Source organism: Sus scrofa, chromosome 2 (assembly GCF_000003025.6).
Source record: "Sus scrofa isolate TJ Tabasco breed Duroc chromosome 2, Sscrofa11.1, whole genome shotgun sequence".
Lineage (NCBI taxonomy): Eukaryota > Metazoa > Chordata > Mammalia > Artiodactyla > Suidae > Sus > Sus scrofa.
In genome coordinates this window covers 142320770-142343171 of record NC_010444.4, presented here as the reverse complement: position 1 = coordinate 142343171, position 22402 = coordinate 142320770, and the positions used below count along the sequence as shown (strand labels likewise).

Sequence of the window (22402 nt, the reverse complement as noted above, 5' to 3'; positions counted from 1 at the left end):
ACGAATCCGACTAGGAACCATGAGGTTGCCGGTTCGATCCCTGCCCTTGCTCAGTGGGTTAACGATCCGGCGTTGCTGTGAGCTGTGGTGTAGGTCACAGATGCGGCTCGGATCCCGCATTGCTGTGGCTCTGGTGTAGGCCGGTGGCTACAGCTCCGATTCAACCCCTAGCCTGGGAATATCCATATGCCAAGGGAGAGGCCCAAGAAATGGCAAAAAGGCCAAAAAAAAACCAAACAAACAAAAAAACCTTTGTAATTTCCTGAGCCATAAAAGTCTGTCTTGAGTTATGCTAATGATGTGACTTCTGGCAGGTTCCCTAGATAGCGTCAGGATGGAGGAGGCTGCTCACAGAAACGAACAGCCATATAGATGGAAGGACCTGAGTTGACTTCGATCACATAGTCTATGATTTAATTAATCTTGCCTACATCATGAAATCTCAACAAAAAACACTGAGACGTGAAACTCAGGGAGCTTCCTGGCTGGTGCACAGAGTGATGTGCTCGGAGGGTGTCACACCCTCGCGCCCCAGGAATAGGAGCTTCTGTACTCAGGACCCGTCCAGACCTCATGCTACATACCTCTTCATCTGACTGTTCATCTGTATCTTTTATAGTTAAAAAGGGAATCATACGCAGAGTATTTTCTTGAGTTCTGTGAGTCCTTCTTGTGAATCACTGAACCTGTGAATTAGAGAACCAATCTGCAGCCACGTCAGACAGGACTGCAAGTAGCCTGGGAATCCCACCTGTGGCTGGAATCTGAAATCAGGGTAATCTTGGGAGTTCCTGTCGTGGCTCAGCAGTAATGAACCTAATATCCATGAGGACACAGGTTCAATCCCTGTCCTTGCTCCGTGGGTTAAGGGTCTTGCGTTGCTGTGAGCTGGGGTGTAGGTCGCAGACATGGCTTGGATCCTGAGTTACCGTGGCTGGGGCGTAGGCTGGCAGCTGTAGCTCCAATTTGACCCCTAGCCTGGGAACTTCCATATGCTGCAGGTGCAGCCCTAAAAAGCAAAAGCAAAAAAAAAAAAAAAAAAAAAATGAAATGAGGGTAGTCTTGTTGAGGAGCTTGCATTTTACTTTATTTTATTTTATTATTTATTTATTTTCTTTTCCAGCTGCACCCGCAGCCTATGGAAGTTCCTGGGCCAGGGACCAAATCCGAGCTGCTGCTGTGACCTATGCCACAGCTACAGCAACATAGGACCCTTAACCCACTGCACCAGAGTGGGGATCGAACCAGCACCTCCGCAGAGACCAGCTGGATCATTAGTCCACTGCACCACAGGGGGAACTCCAAGGACCTTGCCTTTTAACCTGCAGGATCTAGCGCTAACTCCAGGTATTTAGTATCAGAATTGGACTGAAACACAGGACACCCCATTGGTGTCAGCGAATTGGTGTCGGATACAGTAAGTATGATGCTTGGATGAATTCTGTAAGTCGTTCCATGAATCATGGAAGCTTCAGGAGTAGTAGGAACAGCTGGAAGTGTAGACAGCCAGTCCAAGGGAGGACCCTGGCGTTGGAGACTCGCGTCTGAAGTAAGGGCAGTCTTATGGCAACTGTGCTCTTACCTGTGAAATTTGGCCAAACTCTGGGTGGTTGGTGACCGAAGCAATTTCATCACTACATGGAACATTATTCAGTCATAGGAAGGAGAGAAGGACTGATGCGGGCTGCAACATGGATAAACCTTGAAAACCAGCAAACAAACAAAAGCCAGTCACAAAAAGAACGAATGTTACATGAGTCCATTTATATGAAATGTCCAGAATAGGCAAAGAGAAACAGAAAGTAGGTTAGTGGTTGTTTAAGGGCGAGGATGGGGTGGGGTTAAGGAGCTGATAGTAAAGGAAATCAAGTTTCTTTTTTCTTTCTTTTTTTTTTTTTTTTAGGGCCGCACTTGCGGCACAGGGAGGTTCCCAGGCTAGAGGTCAAATCGGAGCTGTAGCTGCCAGCCTACACCACAGCCAGAGCCACACCAGAACCAAACCGAGTCTGCAACCTGCACCATAGCTTCAGGGTAACGCCAGATCCTTATCCCATTGAGCAAGGCCAGGGATCAAACCTGTGTCCTCATGGATGCTAGTCAGAGTCATTAACTGCTGAGCCACGACAGGAACTCCATGGAAACCAAGTTTCTTTATAAGGTGGTGGAAATGTTCTAAAATTAACTGTGCATGGAGTTCCTGTCGTGGCTCAGTGGTTAACAACCCGACTAGGAACCATGGGGCTGCGAGTTCAATCCCTGGCCTCGCTCAGTGGGTTAAGGATACGGCATTGCCGTGAGCTGTTGTGTAAGTCGCAGACGCGGCTTGGATCTGATGTGGCTGTGGCTGTGGTGTAGGCCCACAGCTATGGTTCCAATTTGACCCCTAGCCTGGGAACCTCCATGTGCTTCGGGTGTGGACCTGAAGAGACAAAAAAGACAAAAGAAAGAAAGAAAGAAAATTAACTGTGCTGATAGTTACAGATATCTGCAAAACTTACTAAAAATCACTGAGACATACACTTCAAATGGGTCTATTATGTGGTATATGAAATATATCTCAATAAAGTTGTCATTTTTAAAAGGGTGGTTATCTTTTATAAATACATGCTGGAAGAGCTATGGATGAAATATAAAGTGCTGGGAATGTGTTTCGAAAGAATCCACTAGGGGTGGAAAGGGGAACAGAAGAAATGAGGCTGGCGAGAGGTTGGTGATTGCTGATGCTGAGTGCTTGGAGGGTCATTAAACTATTCTCTGTGCAGTTATACATGTTTGACATTTGCCAAACATTTAAGAGGGAGAAAAAAACCAAACCCATGCAGTATTCTGGGTCACTCAGAAAAGAGGGGACGGTCACCTCCTTTGAAAAGTTACTGTTTAGAGGCCCCGCCCAGAGCTCTCAGATCAGGGAGATGAATTATTAAAGGGAATCGGAGAGGCCCAGAAGCCATGGAGGATGGAGAGGCAGTGAGCCCCGGGGCTGCTTTGGGCCAGGCCAGCTCAGCCCCCTCAGCCCTCAGCGATAAGCCCCAGGCCAGGCTGACAGTGGTGGTGGAAGTAGAGCAAGGGAGAAGACTGGGTAAGGAGCCCCGGTGCATCATCTCAGAGGCAAGGCAGCTTGGGGCACAGGGGAGGGCGAGGCCGGCTCCCGTTGGGAAGCCGGAGCAAAGGGGGAGGCAGGACTTAGGTTCTGGGAGTTCAGTCTCCCCTATGAGCACTGATACGAAGTCCACCGTCTCAGGCCCCGAGGAGACCCGGTTCCCCATGCTCTTCCCGGAGGGGCCCGCGAGCATCCGCCTGCGTCAGCACGGGGCTCTGGAGATTCAGGTGGAGAGGGCTTGGGCTGGGCTGGGGTGGGGTGAGTGCAGGAGAAGATGGGAGTGACACGGCTGACACCCGTCCTGCCCATAGGAACAAAGCGTCACCTTTGACAGAGTCCTGGGTTCTGAAGCTGCTCAGGTAGGGGGCTCTGAGAGGGTGATGGGGGGAGCACTCAGGACCCTTGATCCTGGAGTGCTGAGTGCTTCCTGAGCCCTTTGCCCTGGGACAGGGGCATGTGCCTGTGTCTTTCTCCAGGAGGCAGAGCAGGAGTTTCTTGCACGAGTCCAGTCCACGCTGGGCTTGGTGGGCAGAGGGTACAGTGTGGCCCTGCTGCTTCGGGGTCGGGACACAGAGGCACCCCGGCTTGTACCTCAAGTGAGTCCCAGAGGAGCCGCCAGGCATCGCTGTCATGAGCCTTAGGAGTTGCCCCTCCGGGAGCCCTTGAGAACTCGCCCTCCCCACCCAGCTAAGTGCCACTCCCCTAGGGCCCCCAGAGTGCTCTGTGGTCCATGCAGGATGTTGCCAGAGTCAATCCATGGAAGCTATTGAGAGGTCAGGGAAGTGGGAAGCTGGGGTCCACGAGGTGAGGGTTGGGAGGGGCGGCGTGCGAAGATCAAATGTCCAGGGAAGTGTAATTGTCAGCTCTTCGTAATACAAATAATGATAATGAACTTGAAAGTTTTGTTTGGAGGCTTCATCAAAATGCTCCCCAAATCATGTGATTGCCTCAGAACCTTGTCAAGGGCAAACAGCAGATGTCACTGAAAATGTTTGCTCACTCGTCTGGCTCGCCGTGAACCATGAGGGCTAAGGGCTATTTCTGCCCTGGCCGCCAGGTCCACAGCACCCAGCACAGGGCCAGGCAGATTCTGGCCTCTTTGGAAGAATAGATTAGTCTTTCCTCAGTCCCCGCTGAACACTTTCTCCGCTTCAGCTGCTGCAGATGCTGTTTGAGGAAGCTCTTCCGCTCAGGGGCTCTGATGCTGTGCTTAGTACTCTCAGCCTGGTGCAGGTGAGGCCTGGGGCGGGGCGGGGAGGCCTGGGGAGCCGAGGGCACGGGGAGGCTGCAAAAGGGCCCGAGGCTTGCAGGCAGCCTGAAGAGCCCGAGGCTAGCCCTACCCTGCTGCTCACCAGCTTGCCCTTCTGGGGTCTCCCTTTTCCTGCCTGAAATGGCTGGATTTGGGTGCCCTGCTTGGCCCATGGGTGCTCAGTGGGAGGATCATGTGAGCCAAGGGCTGGGGAAAGTTTCGGTTTGTAAAAGATGCTGTGCTTGTGTGATCCCAGCTCAGTCCTAGTGGGAGACCTCAGGACCTGCTCGCTCCAGGGACGGAGAACCTGGCGGTGCTGGATGTAGCCCCTCTGGGCTTGTGAGTGTCCAGAGCCCAAAAGGATCGGAGGGTGTTTGTCTTAAGGCAGGGCTGACACCACAAACCAAACCACTGGAGGCTTCTCCCCACTGCCACACAGGGAAGGGAAGCTCTGAGCGGGAGCTCATGCTTACGCAGCCTGGGTTTGCTCCCAGGACTCGCTCTCACCACCTTTCCCATCCCATAGCTCTACCCCTCTCACTCCTCTCACCCCATCCACTTATATCTCCACAACTCAGTTCTACCATCCTGGGTGATCTGAGGATCTCACTAAGCAGAACTTCAGTTTCTTCGTCTGTAAAGTAGGAGCAATCCCAACGACCCTGTTTCCCTCGCTGGGCAAATGATAGGAGAAAAAACAAGATCATGAAATGAGAGGCTTTTAGGGGCTATACGGAGCTTGGAGCCTTGGGGATGGTTCTTACAGGCTCTTGGGACTCCCATGGGCTCCCCACACAGAGATTGTGGGGGGCTGGACAGAACCCTTGTGCTTAGGAGCTGAGTTCAGCCTCCCCTTCTTCCAGGGTGGTGGAAAATGCCAGGGAAGTGGAGGTGTCTGACTCAAGAGCTGCCTCAGAGCTGTACCTGCAGGCTAAAGGTGGTGAGGGCAGGTGAGGACAGGAGGGCATGTGTCACTGCATCCTGACCCCCTAGCCATGTGGCCTGACCTTACACTCTTCTCCACAGGACCTGCTCTCTGCTCACTGTCACTATGTCTTGCCCAGCTCCTGACCCTCCTGAGGGGCCTGGGACTCAGGGCATGTGGCGAGGTGCCTTGCGGATCCTGCAGCTCCCGGGATCCCTGTAAGTCTGATGGAAAACTTCTACCAGCTTTGGGGAAGGGCTGGGGGTGGCTGACATGTGGATGTAGAGGCCCAGGGCACATCAGAGTCACCTCCTTTCCTCACCTCTGACATGCGGAAGGATTTGCTCCCTTTGGTAGTTCTTGTAAGGCCGGTCTACTAGCAATGAGCTCCCTCAATTTTTTTTTTTTGTCTTTTTGCCATTTCTGAGGCCGCTGCTGCGGCATATGGGAGGTTCCCAGGCTAGGGGTCTAATCGGAGCTGTAGCCGCCAGCCTACGCCAGAGCTACAGCAACTCGGGATCCGAGCCGCGTCTGTGACCTACACCACAGGTCACGGCAACGCCGGATCGTTAACCCACTGAGCAAGGGCAGGGATCGAACCGGCAACCTCATGGTTCCTAGTCGGATTCGTTAACCCCTGTGCCACGACGGGAACTCCCAGCTCCCTCAATTTTTATCCGCGAATATATTGCTTTCTCCTACATTTTGTGGCCATGCCCATAGCATGTAGAAACTCCTGGGCCAGGGATCGAACCCGAGACTTAGCAGTAACCCAAGTCACAGCAGTGACAACACTAAGTCCTTAACCACTAGGACACCTCTCCAACATTTTTGAAGCATAGTCTTGCCAGATATAGAAATCTTAGTTGAGGAGTTCCCGTCGTGGCTCAGTGGTTAACGAATCCGACTAGGAACCATGAGGTTGCCAGTTTGATCCCTGCCCTTGCTCAGTGGGTTAAGGATACAGCGTTGCCATGAGCTGTGGTGTAGGTAGCAGACCCCAAGTTGCTCTGGCTCTGGTGTAGGCCAGCAGCACCAGCTCCAATTCTACCCCTAGCCTGGGAACCTCCATATGCCGAGGGAGCGTCCAAGAAATGAGAAAAAGACAGAAAAAAAGAAAAAAAAAAAAAGAAATCTTAGTTGAAAGGTTTTTTCCTTTCCACACTCTATTTTATCTCACTGCTTTCTGGCCTCCATAGTTCCTAATGAGGGATTTATTTCTAATCGTATTGAAGATCTCTTGTACACAACAAGCTGTTTCTCTGTTGTTTTCAAGATTCTTCCTTTTGGAGTTCCCACTGTGGCACAGCAGGTTCAGGATCTGGCATTGCCGCAGCCATGGTGTAGCTCACTGCTATGGCTTGGAGTCGATCCCTGGCCTGGGAACTTCCATAAACCGCATGTGCAGCCAGAACAAAACAAAACAAAACAAAACAAAAAAATATATATATACACTTTCTTTGACTTCGGTTTTTAAGTTTGATTATAATCTGTCTTGGTATAGATCTCTTTGGATTTATAATCCTTAGATTTGTTGAGCTTCTTGGATGTGTAGATTCATGTCCTTCATAAATTTGGAGGAATTTTTGAGCATTATTTCCTCAAATATTCTTTCTGCCCTTTTTCTCTTCTTCCTCTGGGATTCCCATTATTTATATGTTCGTACTCTTGATGGCAGCCCACAGGTCTCTTAGGCTCATTTTCCTTTATCCTTTTATTTATTTATTTTTCATTCTGCTCTTTAGACTGGATAATTTTATTTGACCTATCTTCAGGTTTGCTGAGATTCTTTCCTTGTTCTTGCTCAAATCTGCTCTAGTGAATTTTTTGTGTGTGTGTCTTTTTTGTATTTTCTAGGGCTGCACCCGTGGCATATGGAGGTTCCCAGGCTAGGGGTCTGATCTGAACTGCAGCTGCCAGCCTACTCCACAGCCACAGCAATGCCAGATCCTTAACCCACTGAGAGAGGCCAGGGATGGAACCCACAACCTCGTAGTTCCTAGTCGGATTTGTTTCCACTGTGCCACGACGGGTACTCCTCTTTTTCTTTCTTTTTTTTTTTTTCTTTTTTGCTTTTTTAGGGCCCCACCCATGGCATATGGAAGTTCCCAGGCTAGGGGTCGAATCAGAGCTACAGCCACTGGCCTACAACACAGCCACAGCAACATAGGGTCTGAGCAGCATCTATGATCTATACCACAGCTCATGGCAGTGCCAGATCCCGGACCCACGAGTGAAGCCAGGGATTGAACCCACATTCTCATGGATACGAGTTGAATTTGTTTCCACTGCACCATGATGGGAAATCCTGAGACATCGTTTTCTGATTTAGTTTTCTGAACATATGTAAGACAGTTGATTTAGAGTCCTTGTCTAGTAAATCCAATTTATGCTTCCTCAGAGACAGTTTCTGTTAATTTTTTTTTGCTTTTTAGGGATGCATTGGTGGCATATGTAGGTTCCCAGTCTAGGGGTCCAATCAGAACTATAGCTGCCTACCTACACCACAGCCACAGCAATGCAGATCTGAGCCATGTCTGCAACCTACACCACAGCTCATGGCAATGCTGGATCCTTAACCCAATGAGCAAGGCCAGGGATCAAACCCACAACCTCATGGTTCCTAGTCAGATTTGTTTCTGCTGTGCCACTATGGCAACTCCCAGTGTCTGTTAATTTTGTTTTGTTTTGTTTTCTTTTTTTTTTTTTTTTTTGTCTTTTTGCCATTTCTTGGGCTGCTTCCCGTGGCATATGGAGGTTCCCAGGCTAGGGGTAGAATTGGAGCTGTAGCCGCCGGCCTACGCCAGAGCCACAGCAACTCGGGATCCGAGCCTCGTCTGCAACCTACACCACAGCTCACGGCAACACCGGATCCTTAACCCACTGAGCAAGGCCAGGGATCAAACCCATAACCTCATGGTTCCTAGTCGGATTCGTTAACCACTGAGCCACTCCCACTGTTTTCTTTTTTCCCTGTGAATGAGCCATATTTTCTTATTGCATTCCTAATAGTTTTTTGTGGTTCGAAATGGGCCAATTTGAGTATTTTTTGTAAAGACTATATTCTTTATTGTGAGTAATATATTCTTTATATCTCAACTCTCCATTCCTTTTGCTTGGTGCTCTAAATTTGGACTATGATAATGCGGTAACTCTCAAAACTGGATCCTTCTTCTCACTAGGGTTTGTCTTGTTGTCTGCTGTGGGTATCAGCCATCTACTTTCTTAGTTACTTTTCCAAACAATTTTTACATATATTGTATTAGTCACTGAAGTCTTCATTCTACTATCTCAGAATGACCCGACATAGGATTCCTTAACCTCCTGGAATGCCCCCGCCCCCCCCAAAAAAAGAAAGAAAAGAGAATAGAAAGATGAGGAAGAGGAGAGGAAGAGGGAAGGGGAGGAGGAAAAGGGAAAAAGGGGAAGGAAGAAAGAAAAACAGAAATACCTTCTCCAGGTTTCTACAGATTGGTTTCATGTTGCATCACTCCTTCTGTGATTATCCAGGCTATTTACAACACTGCCTGAGCCTTACTTCCTGCTTGCTCTGAGTCCCAAATCAGACAGTGATGAAAGCCTGTGGTCTCAGGTCTTTTCTGAGCATGCATCCTGCCCTGGACAGGCGTGTGGCTTTCTCGGTTCCCTAATACATGTGGGAACTTTTCAAAACCCTTGGTGTCCCCAAATTTCACTCCCAAACTTTTCCTCCCAGTCTTTCCCTGTGGCTGTTGTTTGCCCCAACTGTTATTTTTGCGTGTTCTTTCATCTCTCTGTGGTTTGGGGGACTGTCCTCTGGCATAGCTCCTCTGTCCTGAGCGAGTTCCAAGATAAATGAAATAAAGGGAAGTCCCTTTTGTCAGTCCTTTGTGGGAAACCCCAGACAGTCAAAACAGACAAACACAATGTCTTAGGAACGAGAGCTACTCTGTTCCCTTCAGAACCAGGTACATTCCACCCCCACCCCGACTCCAGAAATGTGGGCTGTGCTGGGGAGAAGGACAGGCCAGGATAAGTTAAAAACATCATCAGGGTCTCTTACCATATTTAAGTTGCCTTTCTCCTGGTTAAACATTCACTTGATTTCTGTAACCTTTGACTATTCCCAGAGTTCAAGTAAGGTTGATTCCAACCACTTTTTGCTCAATATTTCCAGAGAGTGACAGATCCCCAGAGTTTCCTACTTTGCCATTTTAGTTGATGTCACTTTGCTTTGCCATTTTAAAATAGCAGGGGAGGAGTTCCCGTCGTGGCTCAGTGGTTAATGAATCCGACTAGGAGCCATGAGGTTGAGGGTTCCATCCCTGGCCTTGCTCAGTGGGTTAAGGATCCGGCGTTGCCATGAGCTGTGGTGTAGGTTGCAGACGCAGCTCGGATCCCGAGTTGCTGTGGCTCTGGTGTAGGCTGGCAGCTACAGTTCCGATTCAACCCCTAGCCTGGGAACCTCCATATGCCGTGAAAGCAGCCCAAGAAATGGCAAAAAGACAAAACAAACAAACAAACAAATAAATAAAATAAAATAGCAGGGGACAATCTGCCATTGGGTTGTATTCTTTTTATTGAGATGTAAGAGCTCTTTATATATTCTGGGTATAAGTACCCTGTCGGATATATAATTAATTCTTTTTTTTTACTATAAGAATGTATTATTTGTGTAATTTATTTACTTATTTATTTTTGTCTTTTGTCCTTTTAGGGCCACACCCGCGGCATATGGAGGTTCCCAGGCTAGGGGTCTAATCAGAGCCGTAGCTGCCGGCCTATGCCAGAGACACAGCAATGTGGGATCTGAGCCATGTCTGTGACCTACACCACAGCTCATGGCAATGCCGGATCCTTAACCCACTGAGCCAGGCCAGGGATCAAACCCACAACCTCATGGCTCCTAGTTGGATTCGTTAACCACTGAGCCACGATGGGAACTCCCTATTTGTGTAATTTAAAAAATAATAAAATAAAGATCTGTGCAAGGTGGCCGGTCTGTCTGGTGGTGCAGAAGTGACTGGAAAGAGTCAACGTTTCCATCAGAGTGTGATTTGGGCCGGTTTCTTTCTCCAACCACTAGTGGACATCTGCTTTCTTCCCCGCCCCCCCTCTGGCAGAGACTGTCCCCTGCTGCAGGTGCTCGCAGGTACCGCTGTTGGTGAGAAGATGGAGGGCTCCCTGCCCTGGATTGTCCTATGGCTCCTGGAAGGAAACAACTACAGCAGTCTTCTTCTTCGCCTGGACCCTCAAGGTGGCCTGGGGAGGGTGTGGGGCTCTTTGGGAAGCTCTAGGATCTGGCCTTAGGCCTCCCCCACTTCTCATTCGTCCAGCTGCAGCCCTAGCCCTCGTGAGCCCAGAGAGAGCCTGACCCTCTGGGCGGGCCAGGATTCAGAAAGGTCCCGGAAAGCCTGGGCTGCCAAAGCCTGGAGAGGCAGGGCCAATAGTAAGAGCAGCCCCTCACCCTTTCAGAGGCCTTCAACAGTTTACCAAGCTTTTTTTTTTTTTGGCTTTTTAGGGCTGCACCCGAGGCATATGGAAGTTCCAAAGCTAGGAGGACAATCAGAGCTGTGGCTGCTGGCCTACACCACAGCCACAACAATGCTGGATCCGAGCCTCGTCTGTGACCTACACTGCAGCTCACGGCCAAGTCGGATTCGTTAACCACTCGCCACGACGGGAACTCCGAGGATGCAGTTTTGATCCCTGGCCTTGCTCAGTGGGTTAAGAATCCAGCATTGTCGTGAGCTGTGGTGTAGGTCTCAGACGCAGCTCGGATCCCGTGTTGCTGAGGCTGTGGTGGAGGCTGGCAGCTGTAGCTCCTATTAGACCCCTAGCCTGGAAATCTCCATATGCCTTGGGTGCGGCCCTAAAAAGACAAAAAACAAAGCAAAAAAAAAAAAAAAAAAACAAAAAACCACAAACTGCGTCCTCATGTATACTAGTCAGATACAGGAACTCCCTACCAAGCATTTTTCACTGACTGATAGCTGTGACTCTTACCACAACCCCATGAGGCAGACGGAATTTATGGTGATGGGAGGCAGGTTTCATTCATAGACGAGGAAAGAGAGGGTGCTTGCCTGTTTTCACACACCCGTTAAAGATGAGGCATCTTTGAAGTGACATGATGTCAGAGATTGGGGGGCAGTCAAGTGCAGGGAAAAGATCAAACAAGAACACTCACGAGCTGATAACCGCTGAGGCTGGGTGATAAGCAGACGGATTTCCTATCCTCTGAATCCGTGTGAAGTTTGTAATTAGTAAAGGAGTGCAGAAAACGGTCTGGCCCTCTGACCGACCACAAAAGGAGCAGACACACATTCATTGAGCCAACACAGTCCCAGACCTCACCCCGTGCCAGGCCCTGTGGAACGAGGAAGATTAAGTTGGGGCCGTTCGCACTCTCGTGGACAAAGCAGGAAGGGAAAGAAGTGTGTTTGTGTACAGGCCAGTCTGGGAGAGCGATTCAGGTCCCAGGCTCTAGTGTCAGACGGAACTGGGCTTGAGTTTCAGCGCTGCCACTCACCAGCAGGTCGCCCGGCCTCTGCGAGCTTCAGCGGTCTCCTCTGGAAAAGGCGGAGGGAGGCAGGGGACATGAGCGCGGCTGTCTCGCAGGAGTGCTGCGTGAGGAAGAAGAGGCCACCCATGAAAAGCCTGGGCACACACACACTACCATCAGGCACATGTAAAGGCCTGACAGGCGCTCGCTATTTTTATATGCAGGGCTATTTATTAATGCACAGGTAAAGCGCCCCTGAATTCAGAGGAAGGAGGCATTCATTCTGGGGCTTCCCTTACTAGGTGGCAACCTGAGCTTGCTCCAGGCTGCTCTCTTGGGGGCGGCAGGAAGGAGGATGCAGGTGAAACAGGTGAGGCCCACCCTGTGGGATGCAGGAGAAGAGGCCCGGGCCCGCCGCGCTGCCCTCAAGAGCTTACGTTCGGGTCTCCTTGGGGACACCCTGACAGAAGGTGGGCTCAGCCAGCTGGGCAGAGCTCTGCGGGAGTTGCGGGTGAGCAAGGTGAACCCTGGAGGTGCCTGGGCCCGTGATGGCCAGAGCCCACCTTGAATCCTCTCTCCATAGGTGGTAAAAGCCTGGAGCCGGTGCTCAGGAAGCCGGATGCTCAACGTGGTTGAAGCTGAGGCTGCAGGGCTCCCAGAACCCCAGGTGGGTCTTCCCATTCAACCTCTTGGGGGCCCCACTGATGTCTGCCTTTTTCTCCTCTGTTTACAGGGCACTGTGAGGAGGCCCTTCCTTCCTCCCTTAATTAATTAATCCCTTAATTGTTTTGGCTAAGTCCACGGCATGCAGAAGTTCCCAGGCCAAGGATCAAACCCACATCACAGCAGCACCTGAGGCAAAGCAGTGACAACGCAGGATCCCTAACCGCTCGGCCACCAGGGAACTCCCATGTATTAGCTTAATGGTTCCCAACATTTACTGACCACTGACTATGTGCCAGGCACAGTGTCACAAAGGCCCTGGTATATCCCGTCCTCTTGGGGCATACAGTCCCCTGGAGAGAAACAGTTACACCGTAACCAGTGCTCTGAAGGGCTCTATGCTGGCGTCTAAGTTAGTCTCAGCCAGAAAGGGAAGGAAGATTCGTGGAGGACACTGAAACCTGGAGGAGGTGGCGGAGAGCAAAGGTGAACGAAGGACATTCCATCAGAGACAGTAAGAGGCAAAGCCTCAGAGGTAAGGGAGCGCTCAGCGGGATTGCGAGCCACTCAGTTTGCTGCAGTACAGTTTGAGGAAGGGAGTCAGGAGAGTCAAGCAGGGTCCTGGTCATACCGGGCTCTGTAAATCTCCGCAGATGTTTGGACTTTGTCTTGAAAGTCAAGGGGAAGCCATAGGAGTGTTTTAAGCAGGGAGGACAACACTGTTCCCACTTTTCAGGGGAGCAAGCGGAAGCTCAGAGAAGTGATCTAAGGATTCCAGGGTCACTGGGAAAATCAAAGGCAGCAGAGGCACCAGCACGTCCAAGTCCCTAGACTCAGTAGGGCGCTCTTTCCTCCCCTTGCGGTGGCCTCTCTTGTGCAGAAGGGGGCGCAGTCTTCCGTGATTTGATGGAGGGTGGCTGGAAGCCTGCTCGTCCAGTTTCTCCTGGTCTTTCCCTTTCCATAATTACTTATGCTTTGTATTTACAGCCGCGGGCCTTGGGAATTAGCCCAGTAAATGCCCTCCCCCTTTTTTTTTTCTTTTTAGGGCTGCACCCATAGCATATGGAGGTTCCCAGGCTAGGGGTCTAATAGGAGCTATAGCTGCCAGCCTACACCACAGCCACAGCAATGCCAGATCCAAGCTGTGTCTGCGACCTACACCACAGCTCATGGCAATGCCGGATCCGCAACTCACTGAGTGATGCCAGGGATCAAACCCGAAACCTCATGTTTCCTAGTTGGATTCGTTTCTGCTGAGCCACAAGGGGAACTCTAAACACCCATTTACTGAGTGGAGCTGGCCACTGTTCAAGCTTTGGGTGCCTTATCCCATTTCATGCTCTCTGCAATTTCTATCAGCTCCATTTTCTGGGTGAGATAATTGGAGACTCAAAAGACTGACTGCCTGCCTGAGGTCATACAGCTAAGAAAAGGACGGGCTGGGCCCTGACCTGTTGGATTTCAAAACCCATGCGGTCCTGGGAGGAGAGGTTTGGAATTCTCAGTCCTAACATATTCTCAGCAGGTGACAGATTCAACAGCAAGCGTCGGCCCAGGCCTCCAGCGGGGAGCTGGGTCTTTCCTCCTTTCGTGTGCTCAACTGCGTTTCCCTCCAGTGGCGGGAGGAACAGCATCTGTAGGACCTGGGCTCCAGCAAATGCATCCTCTCGGGGCCTCTGAGGAACAGGTAGTACCTCCTGTGCCCCCAGAACAGCTGGAAGCTCTTGGGAGAGTACAGAGTTGCAGCCCAGATAACGTCCCCTGCTCCCCTTGCCCTAACATCAGGGAGAGCAATGGCGCTGCGAGTAAAGGCCCCGAAGGGCTGCTGGATCCCTAAGGAACGGGTGTGGGAAGGGGCTGTTTTCCTACTGGGCTGGATGTGGGGCATGGGATCCCCAGGGCCTCCATGCCACCCATTGGCAGAATCAACACCTCTCCTCTTCCCCCACGGCCTCTGAGTCTCTGTCCAACCCAGCGAGTATGGATGTAATTCTAGGGGCAGCCCCAGTAATGAGGCTCTTTGGAAAAATTGGGCCCTGTGTCCCAAGGCTGTGTACACACACGGGCTCCTGGCTGATGCTATCAGGCCCAGCAGGCCCCAGACGTGCCCCTGCAGTTCTTCCTGGCTCAGGCCCGGAGGCAGAGACTGAGAGAACAGCACCGAATTTGGGTCCAAGAGGAACTGAAGCATTTGGAACAAGAGGAAGAGGTGGTGGCTGGTGGTCGAGTCAAAGGCCTGGCGGCAGGAGGAGAGGTGAGTAGGGCGCTTGAGGCGCCTTCTCATATGTCCAAGCATTGTGCTGGGGGCTGGGATCCAGCTGCAGTCACAGCAGATTGGGCCACACCCTCTCCCGTGGCCCTCACAGCTTTGCAGGGGATAGATGAGGCAATTCTCAGTGCTAAGCGAGGTGAACGGAGGAGCGAGTGGCTTGTGCGAATATAGAGGTGTACCTGTCCCAGGCTAGAGTGGATCAGAGAAGATGACGTCCAAGATGGGACTTAGAAGACAAATTGGCCAGAGGAATTCACTAGACTCATAAGGGCAGTCTGCGCTCATTACAGAGGCACTCGGTAAACATAACTTGTTTAAACAAGAAACAAAATTTGTGTGCACAAAAGAGAGAGGGAGAGAGAAGGAGAAAAAAAAAGAAAAGAAGGCAAGAAAAGAACAGAGTTCCATGGAGTTCCCGTCGTGGCGCAGTGGTTAACGAATCCGACTAGGAACCATGAGGTTGTGGGTTCGGTCCCTGCCCTTGCTCAGTGGGTTAACGATCCGGCGTTGCCGTGAGCTGTGGTGTAGGTTGCAGACGCGGCTCGGATCCCACGTTGCTGTGGCTCTGGCGTAGGCCGGTGGCTACAGCTCCGATTCAACCCCTAGCCTGGGAACCTCCATATGCCGCGGGAGCGGCCCAAGAAATAGCAGCAGCAACAACAACAAAAGACAAAAAGACAAAAGACAAAAAAAAAAAAAAAAAAAAACAAGAGTTCCTTGATGGCTTAGCGGATTAAGGATCCGGGTTGTCACTGCTATGGCACGGGTTCAGTCCCTGGCCTGGGAACTGCTTGCCATGGGCACAGCAAAAAAAAAAAAGAAAAGAAAAAAAAATTGTGTGCATGAAGGTGGGGTAGGGGTGGGTGGGAGGCATGTCCTGAGAAGAGCATTCCATGTGAGCACAAGGTCAAAGGCAAGCAATGGCAAAACAGGTGCTGAGTTTTGTGTATTGTCCACCTGGCTGGAGCCTGGCAGGTGCAGGGTCGGAGGCAAGGCTAAAGGACTGTGTGTGCCACGCCTGTAGATTTGGACATTACCCCAAGGAGGAGAGTAAACTGTTGAAAGGCACCTATCATCTCAGTCCTGTTGCTCACTAGCCATGTGAATTTGGGCAAGTGAGGTCACGTCTCTGATCCACTGTTTCCAAATGTGTAAAACTGCAACTACCTCAAAGGCTGTCGTTAGATAAAATGAGACAGTAAAATAAAGCATGCCGGACGGAGCCCGGCATGCAGATCGCATGCAACCAAGAGTATGTGTTATCACTCAAGGCCTCCAAGGAGCAGCAGAGATGGCACCGGGAGCAGTCAGTGCTGAGACTCCAGCTGGAGGCCCTCCAGGCAGAACGGGACACTGCGGAGCAGGACCTGGTGGCTCTCTATGACCTGCACGTACAGGCTGCCCGAGCTCGGACGTGCCACGTGCTGCAGGTCAGTGGGGACAGAGGGCACGCCTTGACCTGGTTCCAAGGCTGGTTGACTGACGGGAATCTCTGAATCTGGGCACAGGTATTCCGTGCCTGGCGGGGGCTGTGGGAGGAGCAGGTCACGGCTGCAGAGTATCACTACCGCAGCCTGCTGGCTGGCGTCCTGCAAGACACCATCGACCTGGCCACACAGAACCGGGAGCTCCAAGCCCAGAACCAGCAGCTTCAACAGAGCAGGCTGCGAGCAGTCAAGCCGGAGGAGAAATCTGCTGATCAGGAGTCCTTTGGGGGCAGTGTCCTCCCTCCTCAGTCTTAAAAGTTCTGGAAGGGACAGGAAGTTGGGACACAACAGCCAAGCAACCTTCCTTATGGACAATCAATACCACCGCTCATCAGGTCTCATTCCGCTGAGTCCCTAATAGCCCTTATTTGATTCAGCCTTCTCCACCACCCCACACAGTAGGAGGTACCATTTGGCCCCCTTTTCAGAGATAAGCCAACCAAAGCTAGAAGAGGTTAAGGAACTATTTAAGGACAGTAAGCCAGTAAGTGACAGAGCCAGAATCCACACTCAAGCCTGGTGGGCTAGATACGGTACCACGCTGTGGACAATACTGGCTCACAAGTTGAAATGTGCATTGGTCTCACCTAAGGAGCTTGCTGGAGTGGAAAAAAAGAAAAAAAAGAAAAAAAAAAAAAAAAAAAAGACTCCCAAACCCCACCCCCTAACATTCTGCTTCAACAGGTTCAACAGGTCTGGGACTTTTTTTGTTTGTTCTTTTTAGGGCCGCACCAGTGGCAACCAGTGGGAATGGAGGATCTCAGGCTAGGGGTTCAATCAGAGCTGCAGCTGTCGGCCTACATCACAGCCACAGCAACGCGGGATCCGAGCCTCATCTGTGACCTATACCATAGCTCACAGCAACACTGGATCCTTAACCTACGGAGCAAGGCCAGGGATCGAAGCTGCGTCCTCATGGATGCTAGTCAGATTGGTTTCCACTGAGCCACGACAGGAACTCCTGGGACTTATGTTTTTTTTTAACAAGCTTACTAAGTAGTCTACGACGGGAGCAGGGCCTGACATCCCACTGGTCACAAGCAGGGATGACAGGCAAAAGTATGTGAGGGATCCAGAGATGAGAACCAAAACCACTCTGAGTCCCGAGTTCTCTAGCCTTCGGTTTACAGCTTGTCGTGCTGGCCAGCACCTTCCATTCCCAAGACTCCTTCCAAATTCTCCAGGGCCCAAGTTTTGTGCTTCGGAGAAATCTCCAAAGCTCTGTGACATTATCTTCTCGGCTCCATGGAATCCTCAAAGGAAATAATGCTGCTGGCAACAGCTGGGAGAAAACAGCCTTTTCTGTTTCTTTTGTTTTGTTTTTGTCTTTTTAGGGCCATACCTGCAGCATATGGAGGTTCCCAGGCTAGTGGTCAAATTGGACACCTGCAGCTGCCGGCCTATGCCACAGCCACGCCAGACCCAAGCCACATCTGCGACCTACACCACAGTTCACGGCAATGTCGGATCCTTAACCCACTGGGTGAGGCCAGGGATCAAACCTGTGTCTTCACGGACACTAGTTAGATTTGTTTCTGCTGAGCCAGAACGGGAATGCCTCTCAGTTTCTAAGCCACCTCAGGACCAGGATACTCAGGGGAAAGAAGTTAAGTTTGAGAGGAGCTATGCAACTCAAAAGACTCGGGACAATCACGGCCGACTGTAGGACCACCGAGACCCCAGAGCACTTTATTAAGACCTTATTGCTTACACAGTTAGACGCTGACTGAGCGACACAAGTGTCCCTGTGCCTGGTCCCAGGTCGCTCTGTGCAGAGCTTCCCCAGGCTGGTAGGAGCTGGGCCTCTGCTAGGAAGGGGCAGGACCCAGAGTGAGGATGGTACCTCTTAGGAGCTGGACAGGGGCAGTGGGCTTTGCGAGGGCCCTTGGGGTGAGCAGAGAGATCAGGAGTGTAGCCTTAAGCCAGGGCCCAGGGGCAACATTCCCTGAGATGAGTCAAGCCCCAGTCCTCTCTGAGGTTTCCAGAACAAAGGCCAGGGGTGGAGAGAGCAGAGGGCATGTCTCCAGGTGCTGCTGGAGCTTTGGGAGCACGGCCGAGTGGCCTGGGGGATGGGTGCGCAGCCTGTGGCAAGTGGCTTTGCTACCTGACAGTGGGGGACGAGTGTCCGCTCAGGGCAGACAGCACCAGGCCGGCACCAGGCCTGGGGGCACTGGGTCTGCTGGGGCGACCGCACTCTAAGCAACTGCCTCCTGCGGGCTGAGGTGGGGCACCTCCCCCACCGGGGACGGTGACATTCTCAGGCCTGTGCACGGAGGCGCGCCTGATTCCTTAGTCTGGAGACCTTGCAGGGGTGTGAGAGTTTCCTTAACCGAACCCAGCCTTTAAGTCTCCAGGGTAAACCTTCATCCACCCACCTGCAGAGCCGAATGTGGCTGCTCTCGCCTCCCCAGCTCTTCCCACAAGGCACTTGTTACAGGGCTGCTGAGGGGAGGCGCCCATCCGCGGGTCAGGAGGGAGGCTGGAGGCGGTCGGGGGCTAGCGGCTGCCGTAATACAGGTGCACAGCCAGGCCAATGAGCAGCGCGGCCAGGAAGAAGGCGGCCGTGAGCTGCAGGCGCAGCAGGGCGGCCGAGAGCACGGCGTTGACCACCAGCGAGCAGGACACGACGAAGAGGCGCGTGATGCTGCTGCCGTGCTTCATGACAGCCGACATGAGCAGTCCATTTAGGGCCTGGCTCAGCACCACGAGCGCCGCCCACCCCGAGAAGCCCTCCAGGAGGCCTGGGCCGGGGCCGCCGCCTGCATGCAGGCCCAGGTTCAGGAGCACACCGAACGTGTAGAGGAAGAGGTTCTGAAGCGCCAGGGGCAGCCGCTGCCGCTTGAGGAGCAGCTCCGTGTACACGGAGGACAAGCCGGAGATGAGGCAGTACAGGAGGAGGAGCAGCAGGCCCGGAGCAGTGACGTGCAGGGGCACGGGGCCCGAGGCAGCCGTGGAAGGGGACTCAGGAAGGGGGCTCCCAGGGTCCCGGAGGCCGCCAGCCGCATAGCAGGCTCCCGCTGCCATCAGCAGCAGCAGGGCCAAGCCCTGGCGCGCAGAGAGGCGGCGGCGGAGGCAGAGGCAGTAGAAGAGCGCTGTGCTGCCGATCTTGAGGTTGCTCAGCACCTGGTAGGTGCTGGGATCCATGTAGTGCTGGAGGTGGATCACCAAGTTGTTGTTGGCGCCGTAGAGCAGGGCTGACAGTGCGAAGGGGGCCGCCTGGCGCCAGGGTGGGGTCCTCGGGGGCCAGGCCTGCCAGCCCACCAGGAGGGAGAGGGCGCACAGGAGCAGCTTGGTCAGTTCAGTCAGCAGCACGGCCGAGGAGGGCCGGAAGGGCACGCGGCCATCCACATGGCACAGTGCCAGCAACGGGGCATGGGCACCGTACGTGGCAGTGGACAGGAGCAGCATCAGGGTCCAGCGCGCCTGCCCAGGGCCGCCCAGGCCTGGCAAACCCCCGTCCTCTACACTCATGCCCAATGAGACCCTTGGGGGCTGAGGAGCTAGCAAGGGGACGCTGGGGATTGTGACATGGTTGGGGAGAGTCAAGTTTCAGAGCCGGCTCCCAGGAAAGAGGAGCTGTGGCACATGGCCAGAGAGAATACTGAGAATCGGAGTCAGCTGCGGCCTCCACAGCGAAGGCTAGAAGAGCAAAGGGCCACTGGCCCTAGAAGCCACCGCCTTGGGGCCAGTCCCACGGGGTTAAGGAGGGAAGGAGTCCAGGGTGCCGGCTGAGGAGCCACTGTCCAGCCTCTGCAGGAAGGGAAGCAAGGATGAAGGTGGGAGAGGTGGAGACAGCAAATGGGTGACAGCTGGGGGGCCAGGTACGGCCTCTGGCCCCGGCTGCTCCTCCTGCCTCCCCCATGGGATCTGGAGCTAGTTGGGCCCCTTGCGCAGCGACCGAAGATAGTCCCTCACGGTTTTCTCCACATTGGGCACGGCATACGTCTGAGCTGCATATATGCCAGTGCAGGTGCCCACGGCAAAGCCCAGTACTGCTGAGGCCCTCAGCTTGGCCACCACATAGCCCGCCAGGAAGCCCTTGAGGAACGGGGAGGACAGGAGCGAGCCATCCTGTGGAAGCAAATGCAGGAGAAAACTCAGCCGGGCTCTTCCTTTCTCTACGCGACAGCTACTGCCGCTGGCCTCCGCTCCTCCCACCACTGGCTCCTCCTTACTCTGGAAAGCTGTAGAATGCTCTCCAGAGATTTTTTCCCCCCAAGGTTCTGGAGGCAGAAAAAGAACCTAGGAGTCATGATCACACAATGCCAGAACCCCGAGGTTAGAAGGCTCTAACTGGAGTTCCCACTGTGGCGCAGTGGAAACGAATCCGACTAGGAACCATGAGGTTGCAGGTTCAATCCCTGGCCTCATTCAGTGGGTTAAGGATCAGGCATTGCTGAGAGCTGTGGCATGGGCTGCACACTCGGCTTGTATCTGGCGTTGCTGTGACTGTGGTATAGGCCGGCGGCTGTAGCTCCAATTGGACCCCTAGCCTGGGAACCTCCATGAGCTATGGGTGCAGCCCTAAAAAAACAAAACAAAACAAAAAAAGACTCTAACCACAGAATCCTATTGAGAGAGAACTCTGACCCCTGCCTGCTTCTCCACTCTCATTTCCCAGCATGCTCTCCCTCTGCTGCAGCCAAACCCAACTGCTTTCACCTCTCAAGTTCATCATGAGACCTTGTACCACAGGGCTTTGCCTGCATTGTTTCATCTACCTGAAATGTTCCTTTTTCCCTCTTCACCTGGTTAACCAATGTATAAGATCCCAGTTCAAACACCATTTTCCCCAGACACTGGTTCTTGGGGTCACAGAGACGAGGCCCTCAACTACCAACCATCTGCTGAATAAATCCCTACCACCCATTCAAAAGCATGTTGGGGAATGAAGCCTAAGAGGGGGCTAGGGAGCAGGTGCAGCTTTACCTGGCTCACACCACTATTGACTTCGTCTTCCACACGCTGCTGCAGGTGCTCCAGCTGGTTCTTGAGAAATGCCAGATCCTTAAGTTTGGGAAGAGAATCCTAGGAGAAAAAAGAGGCTGGCTCTAGAAGGCTGACCCAGCTCTGTACCTGGCTCAAATCTATCAGAGGTTAGGGGTGAGGGGAGTGAGCCTGAGAAATGTCTTCCTGTAAAATCTTCCGGAGATGATAAGGGTAAAGGAAGAAAGGCACTGAAAGATAAAAAAGACTTCACTCGGGGGCCAGGCAGGGGGATGAGAGACGGAATCTGCATGGGGAACGAAGAGCAACGCTTACAGAAATTCTATATGCCAAGCAGTGTATGGGGGAGGCAGGAAGGACAACTAGGGAACCTTCAATTAGGTTTATCAGGCAAGTACTAACGATTAGAAGCTACTCAAAAGTGTGGCGGGTCTGTCTGCCTACTGTGTCCCAAGACCTAACCCAGGGGCTGCAAGTACTTAGGAAACGTGGAGGGGATGCTGACCTTCCGGATTAATGGCGAGGAATGGCCTGGGGCAGTTCCCTGGACAATTTGGGGGTAAACGTGATTTCCGCCTAGGCCTCTCCCCTTTTCCCCTCAAAATCATCCCAAACTGAATGTATGACTGGATGAGCTGGGGGTGGGGGTAGGGAGGGAAGGGGCTTGTTTGCGGTAATGTGGGTAAATGCACTGAGTGATTTTGGTCGCACCAAAGTATGAAATCAGTGTTTGCTTACGGGCTGTTCTATAATGCGGAGATGAGTGTGTGGACTGGAAACTTCCTGTCTCTGGAAGGGAAAAATTTCGGGGGCTGGGGAACCGAGCGGGGTGAGGGGCGTGTGCAGGGAACTAAGGGCCGTGATGGTTCTAGGGAGACACCTGAGTCGCGCACGGCTCTGCCACTCCACTCCCCACTTCAGGCAGTCGGAGGGGTAAAAGTTCGCCCTCAGGAGAAACAAGGGCCACCCCCACCCAGGAGCCGCTCCAATTGCCCCCTCTCCCCAAGACTAAAAAGTTATGAGGCCCATCCCCGACTGCTGATAACCCTCACACTCACCTTGTCATCCGCCATCTTCCCCGCCGAGCTTGCTGCGCAGGCGCAGCACCGCCTCCCTCCTGGCAGGTGCTACCGCCATCTTTACTCAGGGCGGAGGCACTTCCGGGGCACTTTTTGAAAGGGTGGAGGCGCTTTCCTGGCGGTCTTTGGGCGGATGCTCGCACGTGACGTCTCTTGGTGAGGCCCAGGCTGCGTATGCGCGCGCATGTGCAACCTG

General features: G+C 52.6%; 3 protein-coding genes across 18 annotated transcripts; 1 reads left to right on the top strand and 2 right to left on the bottom strand.

Annotated features, from left to right (window-relative positions):
* Window positions 233–22288, bottom strand: SLC35A4 (solute carrier family 35 member A4). Of its 4 annotated transcripts, XR_002340865.1 has the most exons (6): window positions 22186–22211; window positions 21110–21208; window positions 18556–20251; window positions 11786–11879; window positions 1583–1701; window positions 233–686 (listed from the first exon to the last, which is right to left on the bottom strand). XR_002340865.1 is itself a non-coding variant. In XM_021080759.1 (3 exons), exon 3 carries the CDS (start codon window positions 19649–19651, stop codon window positions 18677–18679), a length of 975 nt encoding a protein of 324 aa, XP_020936418.1. In that variant the 5' UTR covers window positions 19652–20251; window positions 21110–21208; window positions 22186–22288; the 3' UTR covers window positions 17836–18676.
* On the top strand, window positions 4091–16881 carry LOC100513976. Of its 13 annotated transcripts, none has more exons than XM_021084885.1 (10): window positions 4091–4333; window positions 5213–5299; window positions 5376–5492; window positions 10377–10510; window positions 12061–12269; window positions 12342–12425; window positions 13947–14108; window positions 14508–14675; window positions 15965–16123; window positions 16202–16881. In XM_021084885.1, exons 1-10 carry the CDS (start codon window positions 4302–4304, stop codon window positions 16433–16435), a joined length of 1386 nt encoding a protein of 461 aa, XP_020940544.1. In that variant the 5' UTR covers window positions 4091–4301; the 3' UTR covers window positions 16436–16881. The 13 variants fall into 13 exon arrangements, with proteins under 13 accessions (XP_020940544.1, XP_020940545.1, XP_020940546.1 ...); XM_021084886.1 differs by having other exon boundaries at window positions 4104–4333; window positions 14517–14675; XM_021084887.1 differs by lacking the exon at window positions 5213–5299 and adding an exon at window positions 4606–4688 and having other exon boundaries at window positions 4105–4333; window positions 13944–14108; window positions 14553–14675.
* LOC102167522 (SLC35A4 upstream open reading frame protein) lies at window positions 20054–22200 on the bottom strand. The gene is made up of 3 exons (XM_021085161.1): window positions 22186–22200; window positions 21110–21208; window positions 20054–20251 (listed from the first exon to the last, which is right to left on the bottom strand). Exons 1-3 carry the CDS (start codon window positions 22198–22200, stop codon window positions 20054–20056), a joined length of 312 nt encoding a protein of 103 aa, XP_020940820.1.